At 29.9% G+C, this 22580-nt stretch overlaps 1 protein-coding gene across 1 annotated transcript; it reads left to right on the top strand.

The window, feature by feature from the left end:
- The first annotated feature begins 11053 nt into the window (after nucleotides 1–11053).
- LOC123207773 (leucine-rich repeat receptor-like tyrosine-protein kinase PXC3) lies at nucleotides 11054–14709 on the top strand. Its single transcript, XM_044625243.1, is given in 3 exon segments — nucleotides 11054–12325; nucleotides 12328–13983; nucleotides 14064–14709. Coding segments are annotated over 3 exon segments (2664 nt in total). The 5' UTR covers nucleotides 11054–11643; the 3' UTR covers nucleotides 14390–14709.
- The last annotated feature ends 7871 nt before the right edge of the window (nucleotides 14710–22580 follow it).

Raw genomic sequence — 22580 nt, 5'->3', positions numbered from 1 at the left:
ATCCTATGTTCTTAAACTTTTTAAGCAACCAAGAATAAACATTCGATTCTCAATTCCTCTATCTATTCAAGAAAGTATCCACAGATCATAAAGACAACAAGAGTTAGAAAATCGCATTGTCATAGGTAGGAGATCGTTTATACTTACTTAGATTCTAGTCACAAAGTTTGTTGTCGTTTATTCCTTTCCTCCACCTCTCTTATCCCCTATTGCTGGAAGTGTTCTTTCTTGGTTGTTAGAGGCCTTGCCACCCACAACCGTTATATCTCTCTCTAATTGCAAGAAGGCAAAGCAAAATTAGGGTTTAACTCGAGGAGGGAGGTTTATATATACTTGGCTAACTCCTTCTTTGATTAGGTTTCTTCCTAACTCAGTAGTCCAAATAATAAGTGATGTACATGCATACACTTATGCGAACAACGTACAAACATGCATCCAATAGGCATAACATGTGTTAGACCAAAATGAATATTTCAATTTTGATTTTGGTCTGATTCAATTTAAATTCAATTCTAAGGCTAGAAAAAGGATAAGAATAAACTTGGAGCATACCTAAGGGTGTTATATAAGTTTGGTAAAGTTTAAGTATTTTAAAGCCCCTATTATACTCTTATATAAGGTGGGGTTGTCAAACACTTCACTATCTATAAGATATAATTTAATTGGTTTGTTCTATCATTGGAGTTGTTTGTGGCTTAAATTCTAATGTTACTATAATCTTTGAGATATAATTTAATTGGTTTGTTCTATCATTGGAGTTGTTTGTGGCTTAAATTCTAAGGTTACTATTTTAACTAGGAAATTTATAGCACACTTAGCCTAGTTTAAATGAATACTAATAATGGTTCTATAAGCTTCAAACCCAAGAAAATAATATATTTCTTTTAGATTCTTCAAATTTAATGTTGAATGCAAATACGAAAGTAATGATTGTATAAAATTTGAATAAGGGCCAGTTAGCAAGATATTATCTACATATATGAGGATGTATACTAGACAATCTTCTTGATGCAAAATAAACTAGTTGGAATCAACCATTAAACTGACAAATCCTTTTACTAGCAATGCCCTTTTTGGTTTTTCAAACTAGACTTTAGGAGCCTATTTAAGGCCATAAAAAGCCTTGGCTAGTTTACACAGATGTGAGGGTTTTCAGTATCTTCAAAACCTATAGGATGGGTCATATGGACATCTTCTTATAGCTTACGATATAGAGAAAACATTATTAATGCCAATTTGGTGTACCTTCCATTCAAAATTAATAGCCAATGTCAAGATTATTCATACGGTAGCTAGTTTTATATAGGACTAAAAGTCTCTAGATAGTGTATCTGAGGTTTTTGTTGAAAACCTTTTTGTAACTAACCTGACATTTAGCTTTTGAAGAAACCCATCAACATTATACATTGTTCTAAAAAACCATTTATGATCAATAATATCCATTTAAGTTTGTCTAGGTACTAGAGACCATGTATTATTTCTTTGAAGGGTAGTGTATTCATTTAACAAGGCTTTATGCCAACGATCAAAGCCTCTTTTACACTCTAGGGTTCCTGAGAGTTAAACGGTATTGATTCAACTGTTAAGGCTTTAGGAAAAGGTAGTTTTTAAGTTTTGGACCTTGTATCATGGGATGCTTTAACATACTGACAACATTTTTGGAGAATACTCGAGAATCACAAGGAAGCACAACTTCTAGATTCATGGCCAAGAAACTATCAGATAAGTTCGTTGAACTGGGCAATAAAGCAAGAGATTTTGATATGGCAAAACGTATAACATTTTTAGGTTCGGTGCTTGATGTGGGTGCTACTAAAAGAGGCAGTAAAATTGTTTTATGCGAGATAACTGTTTTTAACAGGCAATATGAGGCTAGGAAATGTAATTTTTTATTTGGGTGTTGTTTGGTGGTGTGACTAAAGGTTAAGTGAGTTGGTTGCAATTTGGTTGTGTAGTGCTTCAATTTCTCCTCAATGCATTGGAACAAGCTGAGGAAAGCTACTATATTGGTTATTGTTTGAGAATGCTGGATTTTTATCAAGTAAACAGTGATTAGAGGGTAAATAAAAGCTAAGAACATGATTAAGTTCATATTGTTGCATGGTTTTTTTTTAGAAACAACTTGTTTAAAGCAAGCATTTATTTTAAAGGGGAAATTATTTTCATCAAAAGTGACACTGGTAGCAACATAAACTTTCCTTGATTTACTTAGCAACATAACTTTTATGCTTAGGCACATCCATAGCTTGAAATTGGTAATCAAGAATTTTATTTAAAAAAAGAAAAAAACTTTGGAAAGGAGATTAATTCGATTAAATTGGAGTAGGTAGCCTGTTTGTTTGAAAGCAAACTACCAATGGGCAAAGGCAAACCATTTTTAGAGAGTAAAACTAGACTTGTTTCTGCTATATGACTATGTTTTCTTTTAGCTTTTCTATTTTGTTGAAATAGAAACTTTATACCATGATCACTTTAATTTTGTTGGATGTTTCTGAAAAACTAGAGAAAGAAGAATGTGATTCCATGAAAAGATATTTTTGGAAGGTATTAAGAAACATCGAACAAAGTAAAAATGCAACTTCGAATTTTTACTCATTGAATAATGAGAAAATGTAGCAAAAATGCTTTTATTCAATTGACTACAGTCCAGCTTGGCAATCCCGGCGAAGTACAATCTAATCCATTCAATGTTACAAAAACAATCAGAAAATCATGCAATACCCTCCGTTGGATTTTGTCACTATTGAGTAGAAGAAATCAAGAACAAAATCTTACTATTTTTTACCATCGATAAAATTATATATATATACTTTTAAATATAAAATTAAGTATATACATAATATATTAATATCTGATTAAATAGTTTTAAATTAAAAATAAAATAATATTCAATTATATTATAACATATTATTTATATATTTAGTTATATACTAAAAAATATAAACATATAGTATTGTTCTTTGATAATAGGGTTTAAATAAGGTCTTTGTATACAATTTTTTAAAAGAGTGAACAGAATTGTAGTAGTAGTAAACATATAGAAAGAGAAAAAGGGAAGCGACAATCAAGGGTGATGATGCATGTCTAGTAAAGAGAGCTGAATAGAGATTGTTGAGTCAAATTTGCTTCAACTTTATTGTTGTGACTATAAGGATGACAATCACCAAAGGTGCTTAACCCCACACCAACAGTCTTCCCACATGCCTTTGCTTCTACTTTCAGAGAGGGTCATGTCCCCTCCCACCCTTTTTTATACTTATTCAATATATAAAAAAAGTTAACCATAAAGCCCAACCTTCCTTCATTAACTTTATTTATTATATTATTATTATTATTATTATTTCATCGTATTAGTCTCTTACTTATCATTATGGTGCTTTAAAAAATGTCTTTTAAAAAAAGTTTGGTTTTGGAAGAATTTTAATATATAATAAATATTTTTATAACACTCTTGTATTTCATTGTTCATTTTAATGAAACATGGCCTTTCCCACAACTTTACTACTTAAAATTTTAATTCTTCATTTTTTATTTGTGGATAATTAATCTTTGTATTCCAATTTTTCATAAAATAAGTCAAAGTAAATATACCAATTAAAACAAATTGTTCTAATATGACTAAATTTAAAATATTTTAGTGCACTTGGAGATCAACCAAATTATATGGGTGATTAATTATTTTTCTTCCCAAGATAAAACTAGTTTAAGAAGTCATTTCTCGATAAAATCTTTAGATTAAATCCCTTATTTTCTCTCCTTAGTGTATGTTATAATATGGGGGAAAAGATGCAAGAAAATTATATGTATTCGCTTTGAGTATATAAATAAATACATATCTTATATGTGTCATCACATAATGACGAACATAAATGTTTATATAATATAAAAACATAAAACCTGCAATATGCAACTGATTGTTGAAGTCATTAGCTAGCTTCTTTCATTTTGTTGGTGAGTTAATTTCTGCATTTTATGTCGATAGCCATCATCAAAGTTTCAACATATAAGTAGACAATTCTTTTTTTCCTTTTATCATGGAAATGTGTTCACGAGTGTTATTATTACAAATCGCCATACCAAACTCATCGAGTAGATATATATATATATTTTACGAATCTAGCAACCTTACCAATTGATGGCATTATCATTTCCTGTATAGAAATAGAACCCGTCTCTGAAATTTTTCATATTATCGGCAACCTTAGGAAGAGTATAATAAATGGTGTCAATTCATATAAATTATTAATAGTACACAGTTTAAAGGGGTTAGGCTTTTTTTTATTTATTTATTTATTATCATAGTGCATAGTTGTAGTGATTAGCTTTACAAAGAGGCAATGTTCCTGAGCCTCTTTATGCGCAGTCAATGTTTGAAATGCTACTAATGATGCTATATGTATCATCACTCCTATTCATTTTTATTGATCTAATACTTGTGTTTTAGGTGGCATCTTAACCTAATCAACTAAATCAATTAATTAATACAACTTCATGTCCTCTTATATATTATTTAATTAAAAATGATACAATGATTATAAAGCTAATCATCGGATCCGAAGTTTTACCTATTTGGTATAATTGGTTCGACTCAAAAAACTAATTTGACTTAAATAAAATTTCTTTGAAAGAAAGAAAAAAAAAAGTCTGAAAATGATGCCTCCATGAAATGGCATGCAGTGTGGTCCAACTCATTATCAAAATCCTTCAATTTCTGCATGATTTCAGCAAAAACCTACTAAGATTCTCATTAAGTTTTGATTACTTCATTTCCAATTAGATTAGAAGTGAGTATAAAGTTAACTATAATCATTAGTTTCATATTTGAATGTTGAAATCCTACCTTTGTTTAATATTAATATACAATGTACTTATGTTATTTATTTGAATATTGTGTGCATTCTGTCAGGCATGAGTGAAAGGTGGCAAAGCTTTCATAATGCTGTCTTTGCTCTTTTCTAATAAAGTCTTTGTAGAAGCAAGATTTTTCATGAGTAAATGTTTATATAATTATTTAGTATATAGTTTTTTAAGCTATGCATTTATTTGTATATCTTTTTTATATAATATGCTGTTGGTCAGGCTTTTGTGACACAGACATTTAATGGACCTACATGTCTGGGAGATGCCATGCCACAACCTTTGCCTATGACTTGAGGGTCCCAAACACCATATCAAATACACAAATAATTCAATATTGCTTCCTTTTGATTGTCTTTTTATTTAGAGAAAAGACCTGAAGCTGTGGAGGCTGGAGACACTACTTCTTCAATAATTCACTAAGTAACAAATTATGTCACATTTGATGGAAATACTTTTTTTAAATTAAGTCACATTTGATGAAATACTTTTTTTAAATATGAGATTATCTAAGGGTATTAAATCAATATTTTTTTTAAATATTAATGTGAAATTAAGAATCCTAATACATTAATAATGTTATTGACTCGATATCATAATAAAAGGTAAGAAATATATAATTATGAGAACTAATGGAATGTCAAATGGAACTCTTCAAATGAAAATAGAGAAAAAGCAAGAAAAGCGACTAAATCTTTAAAATATTTTTTCTTATTTTTATTTATTTTAAGACGTGTTTGGTTAATTAATATTTGATTATCAAAAATAAAATATTACCATAAAATAAATCACCTTAAATATTATTGAGTATAACTTATTAATATATTTAATTAAATGTAATAAAATAATATTAAGATATTATTTTATTTAAATATATTTAAGTATAATTATTTTAAAATATTTTTTATATTATTTATTATATTATTATTAGTGATAAAAAATTGTAATTATATACTGAATTAGTATAAATAATAAATAGATTACTACACTAAAAGCCAAAAACAAAGGGCCAGGGCAAGATAAAACTCCTATTTAATGATAAATAAATGTTTAATTGTTTATTACAGTGGAAGGAATAACGTAAACACAAGAAACAATTAAAAGACAAGGGTGTGGTTTCCAAGGAGGGCCTTGAAAATTAGAAAAAAAAAAAAAAAAACATTGAAAGTTTCGATTTATAGTGAGACAAACAGGACTCTGGTAAAAAGATTTTAAACTCCCAAGAGAAACAAAGATGCCACACACACTTGTGTAAATACTCAGGACCTTTCTTTTCAGAAGTAAAGTCACTTTTGTGTTGTCCTTCAAATGATACACTTTTACTATTTACTATATTTTTCCTCCTAGTATTTTGTTTGGCTCCCAAATCAGTAAATTCATTTTCCCACCCAGGATTTAGCTGACAAATTTTTTCCACCCTTTAATGGTATAAATCATCCTTATCATCCAAAATCAATCTGTGTTAAAAAACAAATGAAAACAAGGTAAAACAGTGTTTTATTCATTCAAAAAATTTTGAAAAATAATTCTTTGACAAATCTAATCTTAATGTTCAGAGATAACATTTTAGCAAATTGATAAACTTAGAATTCAATCTCTAAAAAAGTTTTGGAATTGTCGACTATAATATCAAAAGTTAAACGTTATCGATAAAATTAAAATATATATGTTAAGTTGACTACAGATGTGACAAATAATCTTTTTTGGAAAACTAATTGATTAAAGAAAAAAAATTGTAATTCTATATCACATTGTGAGTAGAACTTATTGACATCTAAAAAAAAAATAATACTCGTTAACTTTTAAGAAAGATCAAACAAAAAAAATTGTAATTTCAAAAAAGAAAAACATTACAATTTCATGTTAAATTTAGTGTTTAAAAATTAACAATAGTGAAAATAAAAATCTAAAGTGAGAAGATAAATAAGAGAGTCAAACAAGACAGTTCTAGTCTTTGAAGATATCTTCTACTATTGGCGAACATGAAGAAACTAAAGTTATCTTCATCATCATTGATTCTTGACATCCCTACTTGTCATCTTAGTTTCATCTAGTCATCACATTTCATCGTTTTGTCTTCTTTCATCAATTTGCTCATAATTGTTGTTGTTTATGCTCGTCTATTCACATAAAATAACAGTATCTTATGATACACGATACGTATCATATAATATTTATTTATTTTTAATTATTATATTTTATTAATATTTATTTTTTAAAACGCGTATTATACGATATAATATACAATTTGACTATTATAGTTTAAACCTTTTAAAATCATTCATTTAAATATATATATATATATAATTTGATAAAATTAGTTGAATTAGAGTTTTTTAACATAATATATATGTGTAAAATAAATATAATATATATGTAAAGGAAAAGATAAAATACATATAAAAGTTGTATGCTTAGTCACTTATTAGAAATTCTGTTAAACACAGTCTTATATATACGAGTGGTTTAAAAAAATACGGTTTATAATCCGGTTTGGTTTGAAAATCATCCAAACTATAATCTAAAATAAAAAAACAGTTAGTGAAATTTCAATTCAAATTAAATTATTTTACAAACTAAACTAAATCATAATTTTTAAGCGATTCAATTCTATTTTATGATTTAAACTAAATTATACATATCTTAGCCCATAGTATACAGAAGGTAATATCAAGGTATTCCTTTGTTTTCACGTGATATAATGGTAAGTTTATCTAAAAGATTGATGACATTGACCAATAAATAGAAATATGTCCGAAATTTGAAAGATAAACCAGGGTATATCTAATCAGCTTGTTTTTCTGTCGACTAAGACCAATTTATGTCGGGTAGAGAAGGCAGCCTGAAAAATGAGACCCACAAAGTTCTGCAATTTAATAACCTGATTTGAAATTGAATAGGCCAAATTAAATTTCCCACCCAAGGTTTCGTCAAACATCAATTCACATCTTTTTAAGTTTGAAGGGTCTAATTATTTTTCACCAATCACCTTTTTTTTTTTTGATAAATTCCGTTTGATTTTAATATAAATATATAAATTACTGTTTAATCTTTTTTAATATGATAAAAAAATTTCATCACCATTTAATACAAAATTTAATTTATTAAATTACAAAAATACTCCTATTAAAAATTATTTTATTAACCAAATTATCCTCCAATAATATATTTAATTTTCCAATTTATCATTCAATAATTTTTCTTGTTCTAAAATTTTTTTCTTTATTTTTTTATACTCTTTTTCCTCTCATCATCTCCAATTGTGACACTATTACCAATTATTTTTCTCCTCTAATCAACTTCATTAATAACACCATTATCGATTATTTTCTCTAGTCATATTTACCACCAACACTATCGCCCGTTTTTCTTTTTTTGTCATCTTCATCATTGATTAACCATCTTCTTCTATCATTTTCACCATTACTTTTACATTTTTCAATTTCATTGTAAATTTTTTTAAATGACTCTAGATTTATATTGAGCAATAATATGCATACTCATTTTGAGTGTACAAATATGTACACACTCATACATATCATTATATAATTGAGTATTATTTTATCTCAAATTCAAAATTATCAAATCATATTATGACATATGTAAGTGTATTTACATTTATATACTCAAAACGGGCATACAATTTTATTGATGGTAAAAATAATTAGGAGAAATAAGAGGAAGATAGATTAATATATATTGAGAAGAAAAATTAGATTGATATTTATATTTATTGGAAAGAAATAAGTAAAAGAAGAAGAGGAAAGAGAATAATGGGAAAATGAGTAAGAAATAAAGAAGATGAAGAAAGAGATTGACATTTATTGAAAAGAAATAAATGAGAGGAAAAAGGGAAGAGATAATGATGGGAGTATGAAAAAATTGAGAAGGATAAATATGTAAATTTAGTTAATAGAGGAAAATTATATATTTTTAATATACTTTTAATTGTTGTTTTTTTGGATTATGCTAAATTGACATTTTTACTTTTTATTACAATAAATTCAATAATGAAAGTAAACGGCAGAAGAAAGACTAAACTTTTTAAATTTCAAAAAGTGAGAATTATTTCACCAAACATTGGGTAGAAAATGTGATTTGGCTAATTGAAGATGATATGGTATGACATGTCAGCAATTAAGTATATGTATAGGCTACTAAATAATATGCTTGATACCAAACATTTATAATATATTCTACTTTGTGGCCACTTCATGGCAGTGTCTTTGTCCTAGAGGGGGGAGTAAGAAACACTAGCAGATAGAAAGTCAATCGGAGAATGGTCATCAGATAAAGAAGGGAAAAGAATGAAATCTTAGGAGGAAAAATAATTATTTTTTAAACTTTAGGTAAAAAAGAAATTAATAAATTTTTTAACTAAAAAGAAAATTATGATAAATTTTTATTTTTTCTAATATTTTAATTAAATAAATTTTTTATCGTTAATCCTAACAGTAAATTTTAACAGAAGAGTGAGTGTTTTGGCCTTTATTATTCAATAAATAATCCATTTTGTATTTGAAGTATTTGTTTTCTTTCTAAACTAAATATTACATTAATATTATGTGTTAGTTTGCACACAAATTATTTACATAATATAAAATATATAATTTAAAGGACACATTTTATTAGACATGTATTCAAAATTACTCATCAATTTAAATATGTCAAATATCAAATTAAAAAAAAAAAAGACTTGTATTAAAGTATTGTTGATCTTTATTACATGTTGGTGAAATTATTTGAAATTGACTTATTTTACAGTATTTTTATAATTCCAACTAACCCATATATAAATAATAAATACTCAACCATTGGAAATATCTTGAAAACTCCTACCCAAATCGCATGATAGCTTCAACATAGAGGTGCAACCCTCCTCTTCATATACACCAAATTGTATCGAATTATATTTTGTAAGTATATCTTAACAAAGTAACAAAATAGCAACGGACTAAGATTTTTTTATCACTTACCTTATATTATTTAGTCATTTTATTAAGGTTATAATTATTTTAATATAAGAATTAATTACTTGATTTTAAATAAGGAATGTATTTTATTAGCTATCATATATATAATAAAATGGCCCACAAATAAAATGTCTACCATGATTGATACACCCCATGTTACAAAAAGTGAATGAGTGTAAATATCATTTTCCACCCAAGGTTTGATCTAAAAATTTTTTTTGCCCTTAGTTGGTATAAAATATTTTTGTACTTAAAATCAATTTAAACAAAAACAAAAACATGTAAGAGTGAAATAAAAATTTTACAATCTATTAATTTTAAATAAAAAATAAAAAACAATTGACTAAAGATAAGATCCAGACATTTTTAAAATGATAATTTAACCATAAAAAAATGTTTGAAAATTTACAAATCAATCCCTAAAAATTTTAAAAATTCCCCAAGCTTTTTTAAATTTTAAAAGCCCCTTGAAAATTTTTTTATTAACATCTTTAATATTTTAAAAAATTATAATAATAAAGATAAAATGATAATTTTATTTTCAAATATTGTCTTTTTATTAACAAAATTAAAATTTTGGTGAAAAAGTATTAATTATTTCAAGTAGGAATAGAAAAGGGTTTTAAGACTAAACATTGGGTGAGAAAATGTTATTCACTCTGTAAAAGATAACACCCCATGTGGATGGAATCTAGGTTTTTGTATGATCACCGTTGAAGGATAAACATTTATTAATTTTGAAAAAATAAAATGAACTTCAATTATATAATGCTAATTTATTTTTTGAAAAAGAAAGCCATTAATTTGAATGGTGAAGCTCTTTATAATGTTTAGGTAAATACATTAAACAAGTGACTAAACCTATACCTTACACATGGGAAAATATAATGTAGTAAACTTAATTATTCTACTGAAAATGTGGGGTGTAGTTAAATGGTTCAAAGAAAGCAATGTATTGTTTTTTTTTTTTTTTTTAAATTAGAAATTTTATTTGAATTAAATTATTTTTTCAGAAAAAAAATTAATTATACTTTATAAATAAAATCTCAAATATAATAATTGATTTTATAATTATTATACTTTAGTTTAAATTTATTATTGAAAATGATTTAAATTTATATCATTTTATAGGAGGAATGTACTCTCCTAACCTCCCGAAAAGCTACCCTGAGGCAATGTAATCTATTGTTGAGATGATGATTTATGGCATTATACTTTGCATTTTGATAGAGTAAGTACAGGAGGAGAAGAAGACAGAGAAAGAGAGGGAGTATTTTTTATGGAGTAAATAGAGTGAGTTCATTCATTCACTCATCACTGCTCTTTTCTCGTGAAACGCCTTACAAAGCCAGAATTCCCTCTCTTTTCAGACCCACAAATCAAGCTTTCTTTCAGAACACCTGTACCTCAATACAACACAACTCAGCTCTACTTACCCATATTACGCTTCCTCTGCCTTCTCCAATCATGTTCTGCCACTGTCAAATGATGCTTGATTTCCATCTTCTTTAGTGCAGTTAAGGTTCTTTTGTTTGGTTGTTCTTGTTTCTTGTTTCTCCATTCTGTTCCTTTCTTGTGGGTATTTTGTTTCTGGCCATACCCTCTTATGAGTTGTCCTTTTTTCTATCAAATTAACGGATTTGTTTGCCCTTCAATGCCTGGTTTTACTGGAAAAGTTTGGAGATTTGGATGCTTGTTCTGCTATTAATCTCTTCTCTGTGTACCTCTGAATATTTAAGTGGGTTTTATGGAGTTTTGAGAGAAAGCTAGGAAGATTTGTTGGTGTTGTTGCAACATAAAAGATAATCAAACGATGGAATTTTTATGTTTGTTGTCTCTGTTGGTAGTTGGAGCTTTATCAAAATCTCAGCTTGTAGGTGGTGACGTAAATGATGAAGCTACAATGTTGGCCATCAACAGAGAGCTTGATGTGCCTGGTTGGGGTGTCAACAATACAGATTACTGCAATTGGACTGGCATTCACTGTGACTTGAACCAATCATTTGTTGTAAGGCTTGATCTTTCCCGGCTTCAGCTTCGAGGTAATGTCACCTTAATCTCTGAGCTTAAAGCATTGAGAAGACTTGATCTTTCTAGTAATAATTTTTATGGACCTATTCCTTCATCTTTTGGGAACTTATCTGAGCTTGAATATCTTGATTTGTCATTGAATAAATTTGAAGGTTTCATTCCTAGCGAAATTGGTAATCTCAGAAACCTTAGATATTTAAATCTCTCCAATAATATGCTTGTGGGAGAGATACCTGATGAGCTTAAGACTCTAAAAAGGTTGGAGGAGTTTCAAATTTCTAGTAATAAGTTGAATGGCTCTATTCCTTATTGGGTTGGAAATTTGACCAATTTAAGAGTGTTTACAGCCTATGAGAATCAGTTAGAGGGTGAAGTTCCAGTTAATCTAGGTTCAGTTTCTGAACTTACATTATTGAACCTTCATTCAAACCAGCTGGAAGGGTCAATACCAAAGAGCATTTTTGCTTTGGGAAGCTTGAAGTTTTGGTCCTCACTCAGAACAAATTTAGTGGTGATATTCCTGAATCGATCGGAAACTGCAAAGGCCTTTCTAGTGTCCGAATTGGGAACAATGATCTTGTAGGAGTTATTCCCAAGGCCATTGGAAATGTTAGCGGCCTCACATACTTTGAAGTGGACAATAACCATCTCTCTGGTGAGATTGTCTCAGAGTTTGCTCAGTGTTCTAATCTCACTCTTCTTAATTTGGCTTCAAATGGCTTTACTGGTGTAATTCCTCCAGAGCTTGGGCAACTAATAAATCTGCAGGAGCTGATTCTTTCTGGAAACAGCTTGTTTGGTGATATTCCTAATTCTATTCTTGGGTGCAAGAATCTTAACAAGCTTGATTTAAGCAATAACAGATTCAATGGAACCATTCCTAGTGAAATCTGCAACATGTCAAGATTGCAGTACTTGTTATTGGGTCAAAATTCAATCAAGGGGGAGATACCTCATGAGATTGGAAATTGTTTAAAACTGCTTGAATTGCAATTGGGTAGTAACTATTTGACTGGAAGCATCCCTTCTGAGATTGGTCATATTAAGAACTTGCAGATAGCCTTAAATTTGAGCTTTAATCACCTCCATGGGCCGCTGCCTCCTGAATTAGGGAAGCTTGATAAGCTGGTTTCTTTGGATGTCTCTAATAATCAGCTTTCAGGTAATATTCCAGCTGCACTCAAAGGCATGTTGAGCTTGATAGAGGTTAATTTTTCAAATAATCTGCTCACTGGCCCAGTTCCCAACTTTGTACCATTCCAGAAGAGCCCAAATTCAAGTTTTTTTGGTAATAATGGTCTCTGTGGAGATCCATTGAGCTTTCCATGTGCAAGTAATACTGGTCCTGATGGTAAAAATTACCATCACAGGGTTTCTTACCGGATCATACTAGCTGTTATCGGCTCTGGTCTGGCAGTCTTTATATCAGTAACTATAGTTGTTCTGCTGTTTATGATGAGGGAAAGGCAGGAGAAAGCATCCAAAACTGCTTGGATTGCAGATGATGCAGCCAGTAATCAACCAAAGATAATAGCTGGGAATGTCTTTGTTGAGAATCTCCAACAGGCAATAGATCTTGATGCGGTTGTTAAGGCTACATTGAAGGAGCCAAATAAGCTCAACTGTGGGACTTTCAGTACAGTTTACAAGGCAGTTATGCCTTCTGGGTTGATTCTTTCCGTGAAGAGACTGAAATCCATGGATAGAACTATAATTCATCACCAGAGTAAGATGATTAGAGAACTTGAAAGGCTGAGCAAACTGTCTCATGAAAATTTAGTGCGGCTAATTGGATTTGTAATTTATGAAGATGTTGCTCTTTTGCTGCATCTTTATTTCCCAAGCGGAACACTAGCACAACTTCTTCATGAGTCTGCAAAGCAATCTGAATATCAACCTGACTGGCCAAGAAGACTTTCCATTGCCATTGGTGTAGCAGAAGGGCTGGCATTCCTTCACCACGTGGCAATTATACACCTTGATATCTCCTCAGGTAATGTACTTTTGGATGCTGACTTCAAGCCTCTGGTTGGGGAGATTGAAATATCAAAGCTCTTAGATCCTTCCAAAGGTACTGCAAGTATCAGTGCTGTTGCTGGTTCCTTTGGCTATATTCCCCCAGGTATAATTTTAGTATATTGACTGAGCTTCCTCTATGGTTTCCTGTCTAGAGTTATTCGTGCTAACATTCTTCCTTTTCAGAATACGCATATACAATGCAAGTCACCGCACCAGGAAATGTTTATAGCTATGGGGTTGTTTTACTCGAGATCCTAACATCACGACTACCCGTTGATGAGGAGTTCGGTGAAGGGGTGGATTTGGTGAAATGGGTTCATGGTGCTCCTTCAAGAGGGGAAACCCCAGAGCAAATATTGGATGCTAGACTTAGTACAGTTTCCTTCGGTTGGAGGAAAGAAATGCTTGCGGCTCTGAAGGTAGCTTTACTCTGCACAGACAGCACACCAGCGAAACGACCAAAAATGAAGAAAGTTGTGGAAATGCTTCAAGAAATTAACCAAAACTGAGTAGGGCCTAATCTTAATGTTCTGCTGTCTGAACCCAACAAGAAATCTTCATAGGAAGCTATGGAATCATGAACATAAATATTCAACTCATTTCAGAAAATTCTGTTTGCATGAAGAAGTGATGAGTCCACATATTTTGGTCAAAACGATAAGCATATTCCGATGAACAGATTATGCAAGAGATATGAGAGCTTGTAATCAATGTAAGTTGTAAACAGAATAGATTGTTGGTTATTGTTATGAGGGTGCTTGAATAGGGAAGCAGTACTCTTTTAAGTTTATGTTGAATATTAGGCACAAAGTTGCGATGTTCAAGTTTCTGATTTTGAATTTGTCTATTAGAAATGCATGCCCACAGAACCATCAATTACAAATTATCTTTGAACCAAGTTTTATACTTTCACTACAGCAGTGCCATGTCAAGGTCTTCCCAGCTAATTATATATGAGCATATTTTTGTATGCGACATCGCATAATGTAAGGACACTATATAGTTTTATTAATGCAATTTTAATAACATTGAATACAAACTTTGTATTGTATTAAGAAATATAATTTACAAATATATAATACAAAGTATACAATGTGAGTTATGCAATGTCTTATACTAATATTTCATAAACAAGCCTGTTTGTTTTTAATCTTAATCATATAACACAGATATCTAATAATAAAATAGTTTTTTTTAGCCCTTTCTTCCCATAGACCATGATCACACATACAATGGTACCTTGGTAGCAGCTGTAAAACATACGAAACAAATACTAAAGGACAGTTTAAGTGACAGAAAATGAGACCCTATATATAAGAGAGTATATGTGTTCATGTCTCCTATGAAAATTTTCTAAAATCAAGCTCCTAACTTACTTGGTATAGTAATTGTGAAGTCGGTCATTGGACCCAAAATTTTAATTACTCGATGTGGATGATTTGACTATGAAGGGACTGTCTAACTTGAGTAGAGTTTCTCGTTACAAAAACAAAAAGTTGGTGGTGGACTGCAATGGTAGCAGTTGACAGAGGCTATACAAGACGATAGCTAGGCAGGTAGTAGAAACTGAGACATATAGTTGATATAATATTGAACAACATAATGTTGTTGATTTACATGAAGACCAATGGGGAAATATCTTTACTCATTTCTATGTTCCTAGACAAACTAGTTCTTGATTACCAAAAGAAAAATTAGTTCAGTTTTGTACATGATCACTTCGAGAGCTTGTAAGGGACATTTCATTAGCATTGGGAACCAAGTTCGCGAGTGTAACTTTTAGCTCAAATTTAAAGGTGCATTGGACCAAATTCACGAGGCTTGGACAAAGTGAACATCCAGAGAATATATTAAGAACATTTCAAAATATTCTTTCACCTGGATAAGTAAGACTGAGATTCTTACTTTGCTATGAATTATTCCTAGTCATTTAATTCGTTGGATTTGTATATATCTAGACCGTCAAGTCTACTTGTATACAACTATACACAGCTAGCTAGTTGTTTGGTTATTTTACATCCCAACCATTGTATTTTTTTGAGAGCACTACAAAAGTTTTCCCTCTTCCTACGTTCATATTATTTCTTGTTTCTTTAAGTGTTTTAAAGTTAATTTTTGGGATTACTTAGTGCCAATGTCCATCACAAAGTCAAAGCATCGATTCTTTTATAAAACGATCTTATAACCTTAAATTGAAAAATCACATGTACCATCAATTGTTAGAGAATATATTTCATAAATATTAGGATAACTATCTATATAAAATCCTTTGGTGGGTCAGTTTGATGGACACATTTACACAATGTACACCTATGCATTACACCAAATCGTCTGCAAATAACTTTGATATATGAGATCTATCAACACTTTTTTGTATGGTCGTTTAACACTATGATAATTATCATATTCTATGCATAAATAAGACATATTAATATGACTATTTTATTGGAACATATTTAACAACATTTACTTATTTAACACATCACTCATATTTATCACACACAATAATCCCTTAATCACACATCCGCAATCATATATAACCATTTAATTGGCAAATATATGCATTTATAAAAAATTAACATTAAATAAAATTAATTTGACATTGCATCATCAAGATTAACTTTAAAACTCCAACATTGTATAAGAAGAGGGTGAGTACATAGCTAAATGTCTCATTTGCCAACAAGTTAATAAAACACTAGCGATCATCTGAAATGCTACAACCTTTCATTATTTTGGAGTGGAAATGAGAGTATATCTTTATATTTTTTGTAGTAGGTCTTCCAAGAGTTTAGAAGGGACACAATGCACTATGGGTTATAGTAAACAAATTAACAAAGTCAACGTATTTCATACTAGTTAAGACATTATCATTACAAATCATTTGTGTTAAATTTATTTTAGAGAGGTAGTGAGGTTGCATGGAATACCTAAGACTATTATTTGAAATAGAGATACAAGGTTTGTATCCATATTTCAAATGAGTCTTCAAAGATCCTTGGGTACAAGGTTAGCATTTAGTACCACCTATCATATGTAGATAAATGGTTAGACAGAGAAGACCAATTAGGTGATAAAGAACATGTTAAGAGCTTATTGTATATGTAAATCATAGGACAAGTTGGGTAGAAATAGTTTATCTGATGAGGTTCGTCTATAATAACAACTATTAGGTGACTATTAAAAAGACACTCTATGAAGCACTTTATTGTTATAGTGCATATCATATCTTCACTGGGATTATATATATGGGAGAGAGATATTAATCCACTAGTGTGTCTCAAGGGCAAATTGGTCATTTCATGCTTGGATATGGTTATTTTTTATTGTGGCATATGACAGGATTTAAATTAAATTAAATATTAAGTTTTTAAGTTGATGAACGATTATGTATGAAAAGTGCATGCCTGTTTATCCGATGCCACGTCAGTTAAGTGAGTTGAGTGGATAACGTGCTACGTTAGAATTTAAAAGAGATGCACGGTCGCGCATATCAATCATGCACACCGATGCATCTTGTTATAGGACGAAAGTTTATGTAAGGCACATTGGTAGACTAAAGGGATTATTATCCCATTTATTCACTTTGTCCATATTAGACATGTTAATTGGGCCAAGCCAAATAGAGACTCGATCTGAAGCATGTAATTCAAGCCTGACCCAATACTATAGCACCATGGGCCTTTCAGGGTGAATTGTGGGCTTTAATATTAAACTCATGGGTCAACTCGGTTTGGTTCGATACTGTTTACAAATTAAAAAATAAAGGGCAGAAGCCTTCATTGTTTCTACTGAAAAATGGGCTCTATTATTTTTTTTTTAATTTTTCTATATAAACCAATCCAAATCTTTTTTATTTTCAGTTTTATTTACAAATCTCTCAATCTCAATTATTTCATTATATTCTCAATCTCATTTTCTCTCATCAACTCTTTTTTAGAAATTGTCTGCATTTGTAAATAATAATTCCTTGTGTTTATAATTTCATTTTTATTTCAATTTTATCATTACAAAATATTATAAATAGATTCAATGTTAAATGAATTCAAAAATTTTGATGTTGAGGATGAGTAGATAAATGGTATGGTATATATATTTTATTTTTGTAATTATATAGTATGTAAATTAATTTATTTGTACTATGTTATAAACTTATAATATTTTTGATCATGTAACTACGGTATTCCTTCGTCATAAGTGAGAGATTATAAATAAAATGTTTGAGATATTGTCTTCGGTTTTAATAATTAAAAAATAATTTATGTTTAAAAGTTTTAATTAAAATTTTAAAAAAATTGTTTAAATGGGGCCGACTCGATTAAGGCCTAGCCTAGCCGAAGGCTTATTACTGTGCAAGCCTGGAGCCTAGCACGACCCATGAGCCCAATGGGCTAAGTTGGAACTGGCCCGACCCATTAACATGTCTATTCCATATCATGTGAGAGAGAGAAACGGAATTTACTATTTTTTTTCCAATAATTTGGTAGTAGTCTAATGGCGTTTTCTGGTGAAGCTTGGAGGAGGTGAAAGGTGACCAGAGAAAGGAAGCAACCGACGTCAAATTAGCAAGTTGTGAAGGACAAGTAAGTAGGAAGATACCTTTATATTTTTGCACTTGATGAGAAATGTGATTGATTATTTGTTAATATACCTGTTTGTTAGATATTTGGTGTTGGGATATATGGATTTACGTTATGGATGCATGTGAAATTTTTAAACTTGAATAGGTATTGTTGATGAATGAAGAGATCTGTTCTTATAAATGATGTTAAGAAATCATGATCATATGCATGTGGAGTGAATCAACCTAAATGGACTTTAGGGGAATATAGAGACCAATGCAGTTTTATATATAGAGAGAGAGATACACACATGCACAATTTGTTAGACAACTAAGTTGTATGTACATAGACACACACACACACACACACACACTTTGTTAGACAACTAAGTTGTATGTATATAGATACACACACACACACATATATATAGAGAGACACACACACTTCGTTAGACAACTAAGTTGTATGTTTGATATGTGATTCAAGATTGACTTTTCTATTGAAGTAATAGAAGTCAATTAGCAATTAGTTAAGTGCGAAAATAATCTGAAAATAGTTTTTCTAGCGGTCATGTATAGTCGTACCATGGACAGGTACGATTGTGACATGCATACAAACTTTACAAAATAAAGTCATATATGAAGGATTGAAAGACTATTGAGGGGGGTAAACTAGATAGTTTAAAATAATTTTTACCATATTAAAAAATTAAAATGATTAACACCACTTAACAATTTTTAATGCACTTTATAAAGATGTTAATAGTTGATTCAAACAATCAATACAAGTAAATGGCATATAACACAAGATATGAAGTTATAGGATTATAAAATTAAACACGCGATATATAGTGATTTGACACAATTCGGCCAATGTCCACTCCTTCAAGATATCTCCCTTGAAATATTCCATTAATTTTTATTGACAAAACCCCAACCAAGATTTTTTCACAATACAAATAGTTTTCAAAGTACAACTAACCTTTACAGCAACTAAAGCTCAATTTCTCTAACCTCAACAAGAGTGAAACTCACTCTTTTGCAATACAAATTTGTAAAAATATGAAATTCAAAACTCTTTCAAAAAGTATATATGAAAGTTCAAGCTTAATACATATATGGATTCAAGAAAGTGAATAAGTAAGGGTTTGATTAGAGAGAAAGATTTGCAAGTGAATATTTCAAGAATGTTCTACTCTCAAATGTATGAAAGTTCTTGGTTGCAAAAGCCATTCCCAAGTAGATTTAATTGAGTTTATATAAGGGAAAATGAAAAAAATTACTGTTATGCACAAAATTAGCAATTTTAGATTTTCAGAAAATACAGAATTCGGTCAATCAAATATATTTTGGTCGATCGGATGTGATGTGACACTTTCCTTGTGTTTATGTGGTAGTAGTTGTTAAAAATTTTATCACTTAATTTGGTTAACTGAAAGGGATTTAATTGATTAGATATTTGAAAACCAAAATACATGGTTTCTAGATCTTCCAACAACCACAATTTAGAAAATTTGGTGGTCAATTTGGTCAACCAAATTTTATTACACTTTGCATCCTAAAGTTTTGAAAGATCATAATTTCCCCATTTAAAACTTTGAGAAATGACAATTCAACCATTTTGGAAAACTTTTTCAAAACTGACTTTGAGATACAAAATTTTAGTCTACAAAACTTCATACTTTCAAATGAGTTATTGGAGATTGATAAAAATTTACTTAACTCATTAAATTTGAAAAATAAGTTATTGGAAGGTTGCATGCCCATGCGCTTAGTCACAAGGAAGGATACCCATGAGGGCTAAGTTATGCATAAGAGAGGAAAAAGGTACACCCATACACACAATCATGCATGCTTGTATATAACACCCAAACTATGTATACCCATTAGAGGTTAAGTCATGCATAGAAGGAAAAGCTCATGACCATTCACTTGATAATGTATGATCATACATAGAAGGAAATCATAAAAAAATGATGAGAAATGAGTCTAAGTGTTTAAAATTACCCTTAAGAGATAGTACTGACATATAGGGTACATAGTAGTACTAAATATGCCAAGAGAGATTATAAGTAAGACATGAGCAACAAGTTAGGGTGAAAGCTATTACAAGCATAAGTTGAGTTAGTGGCTTGAAATGCATGCATCATGAGGATCACTATGAACGGGTACATGTGAGGTCTTCTCCCTACACTGCCTATAGTAGGACATGCCTATAATAGGGCCTAATAGTCTATAGTAAGACATAATACCTGCAATAAGGTACACTTGCTTATAATAAAATCCAATTAAGTTATAACAGTCCAATGGTATAAGTTGAGTGGACTATGTAGTTAGCCTACATGATCAAAATGGCAAATCTTTGTCTCGACCTAGTCTGGTCAATTGATAGAACCCCTAATTGTCTCTTATCTAGCCTAGCTGAATTTAAGGAAAATCACTCTCTCACAACTATTGGAAACCTCCTTTTTACTCGTCAAGTTATCTCCTCAAATAGTCGACAAATTTCTCTCTCTCTCACTGGGATAAGTTTGAATAAAAAACTAATAAGAAAATATTGCATATCTGACAAATCATAAGGCTCATTCCATTTTATAAAAATATGCTTTCAACGACTATCACAACCATGTGCCATTTGATGCATGGTCATGCATCCATTCTAAATGCTTTAACGTAACACATTATCCATCATGTTCATGTGGCAAGCTGATGAGCAAGTGTACACCCTTCATGCATAACCGTTCATTAAACCAATTTCCACATTTTTAACTATACTTAGCCAATATTAATTGCATAATCAAATATCCAATGATTAACATGACTAAATTGACTTTGGAGCATATCTGTGGGTATTACACCTAAGTTTTCCCTTGCATGCATGCGTAAGTACTTACTTATATGATTTGTTGTGTGATTATCTTTTCATATTATTATATCAAGGGTTACTTATTTATTTATAAGTACATTAATAAAATAACCAAAAATTAAGAGTTTTGTTTGAAAATAACCACACTTTTGATTGTTATACTCATAAAATAAAAAAAATTAGGTACACTAATAGAAGTGTTTTATTGTACTCAAGATTTTTTCAAGTGATTTGGACAAAAAAAGACTAACTAGGATAGTCGAGCAATTTGCTCCTGGGTCACATTATTAAATTACAAAAAACCTCTTATTCTCTTAAGAAATTATGAAACCTCCTAGATTGTGAAGTTTTTTAACATATTTGGTAATTTTCACATAACACCCAAATGGTAATTTTGTATTGGCCATGATTTTGCATGACTTAGGTAAATTTTTACATGACCTATGTAGATTTTAAGTGGGTTGCATAAAAAAATTTTAAAAAAAAAAACCTTCTAGTCACATGAAAAACTTATAAAACCCCAAGAAAAAATTACGTTACCTAGGAAATTTCATCAGGTTTTTTTTTTTAATTGTTTTCATGATTTATACATAACTAAATCTCAAAAACCTCATAAACTTAAAATAACACATATTACGCAAAAACCTATAAATATCATATAATTAATGTGTACATTAACAATAAAATAACATAATAACAATACACAGTTATTACAGTAGTAAAGATCAATACAATTTCAAGTTAAGAATTATTTTATTAAGATGTGATGATATTTCTCACTCGATTTCAGGTTTTAAGTGTTAAATATAATAAATGATAGGTAGATATTAATAGGTTAGAGTTTACTTGAGGGTTGTATTAGAAGGTTGGGAATGAGGAAAATATTATATTTGATTAGGTTAGATAGTTATATTGGTTGGCTATATTTTAATATTTAGTTATTTTTATTAACTAGCAATTTTTTTTTTTTAGTATCCTTTGTTTATAATATATATCAAATTAATATCATTAAAAACTCTTATTTAAATATTTTTTCATAATGACTATAATGTGCTATGTTAGCCTTATATTAGAGTAGAGTTGGGTTAAACTTAGTTGTCAACTTGACTTGATTGAGTTTAAAGCAAATAGAAGGGAAATGGGCTCGAGTTTGAGCTTTATTAGAGTCACATTGGGTTGAGCTTAGTTGCCAACTTGATTTGATTGAGCTCAAAACGAATAGAAGGAAATGAGTTCAAACTCAAGCTTCAAGTGTAACTTTTATTTAAATGTA

This window comes from Mangifera indica, unplaced genomic scaffold, assembly GCF_011075055.1.
Source record: "Mangifera indica cultivar Alphonso unplaced genomic scaffold, CATAS_Mindica_2.1 Un_0103, whole genome shotgun sequence".
Classification (NCBI taxonomy): Eukaryota; Viridiplantae; Streptophyta; class Magnoliopsida; order Sapindales; family Anacardiaceae; genus Mangifera; species Mangifera indica.
This window is presented reverse-complemented; position numbering and strand designations above follow the sequence as displayed.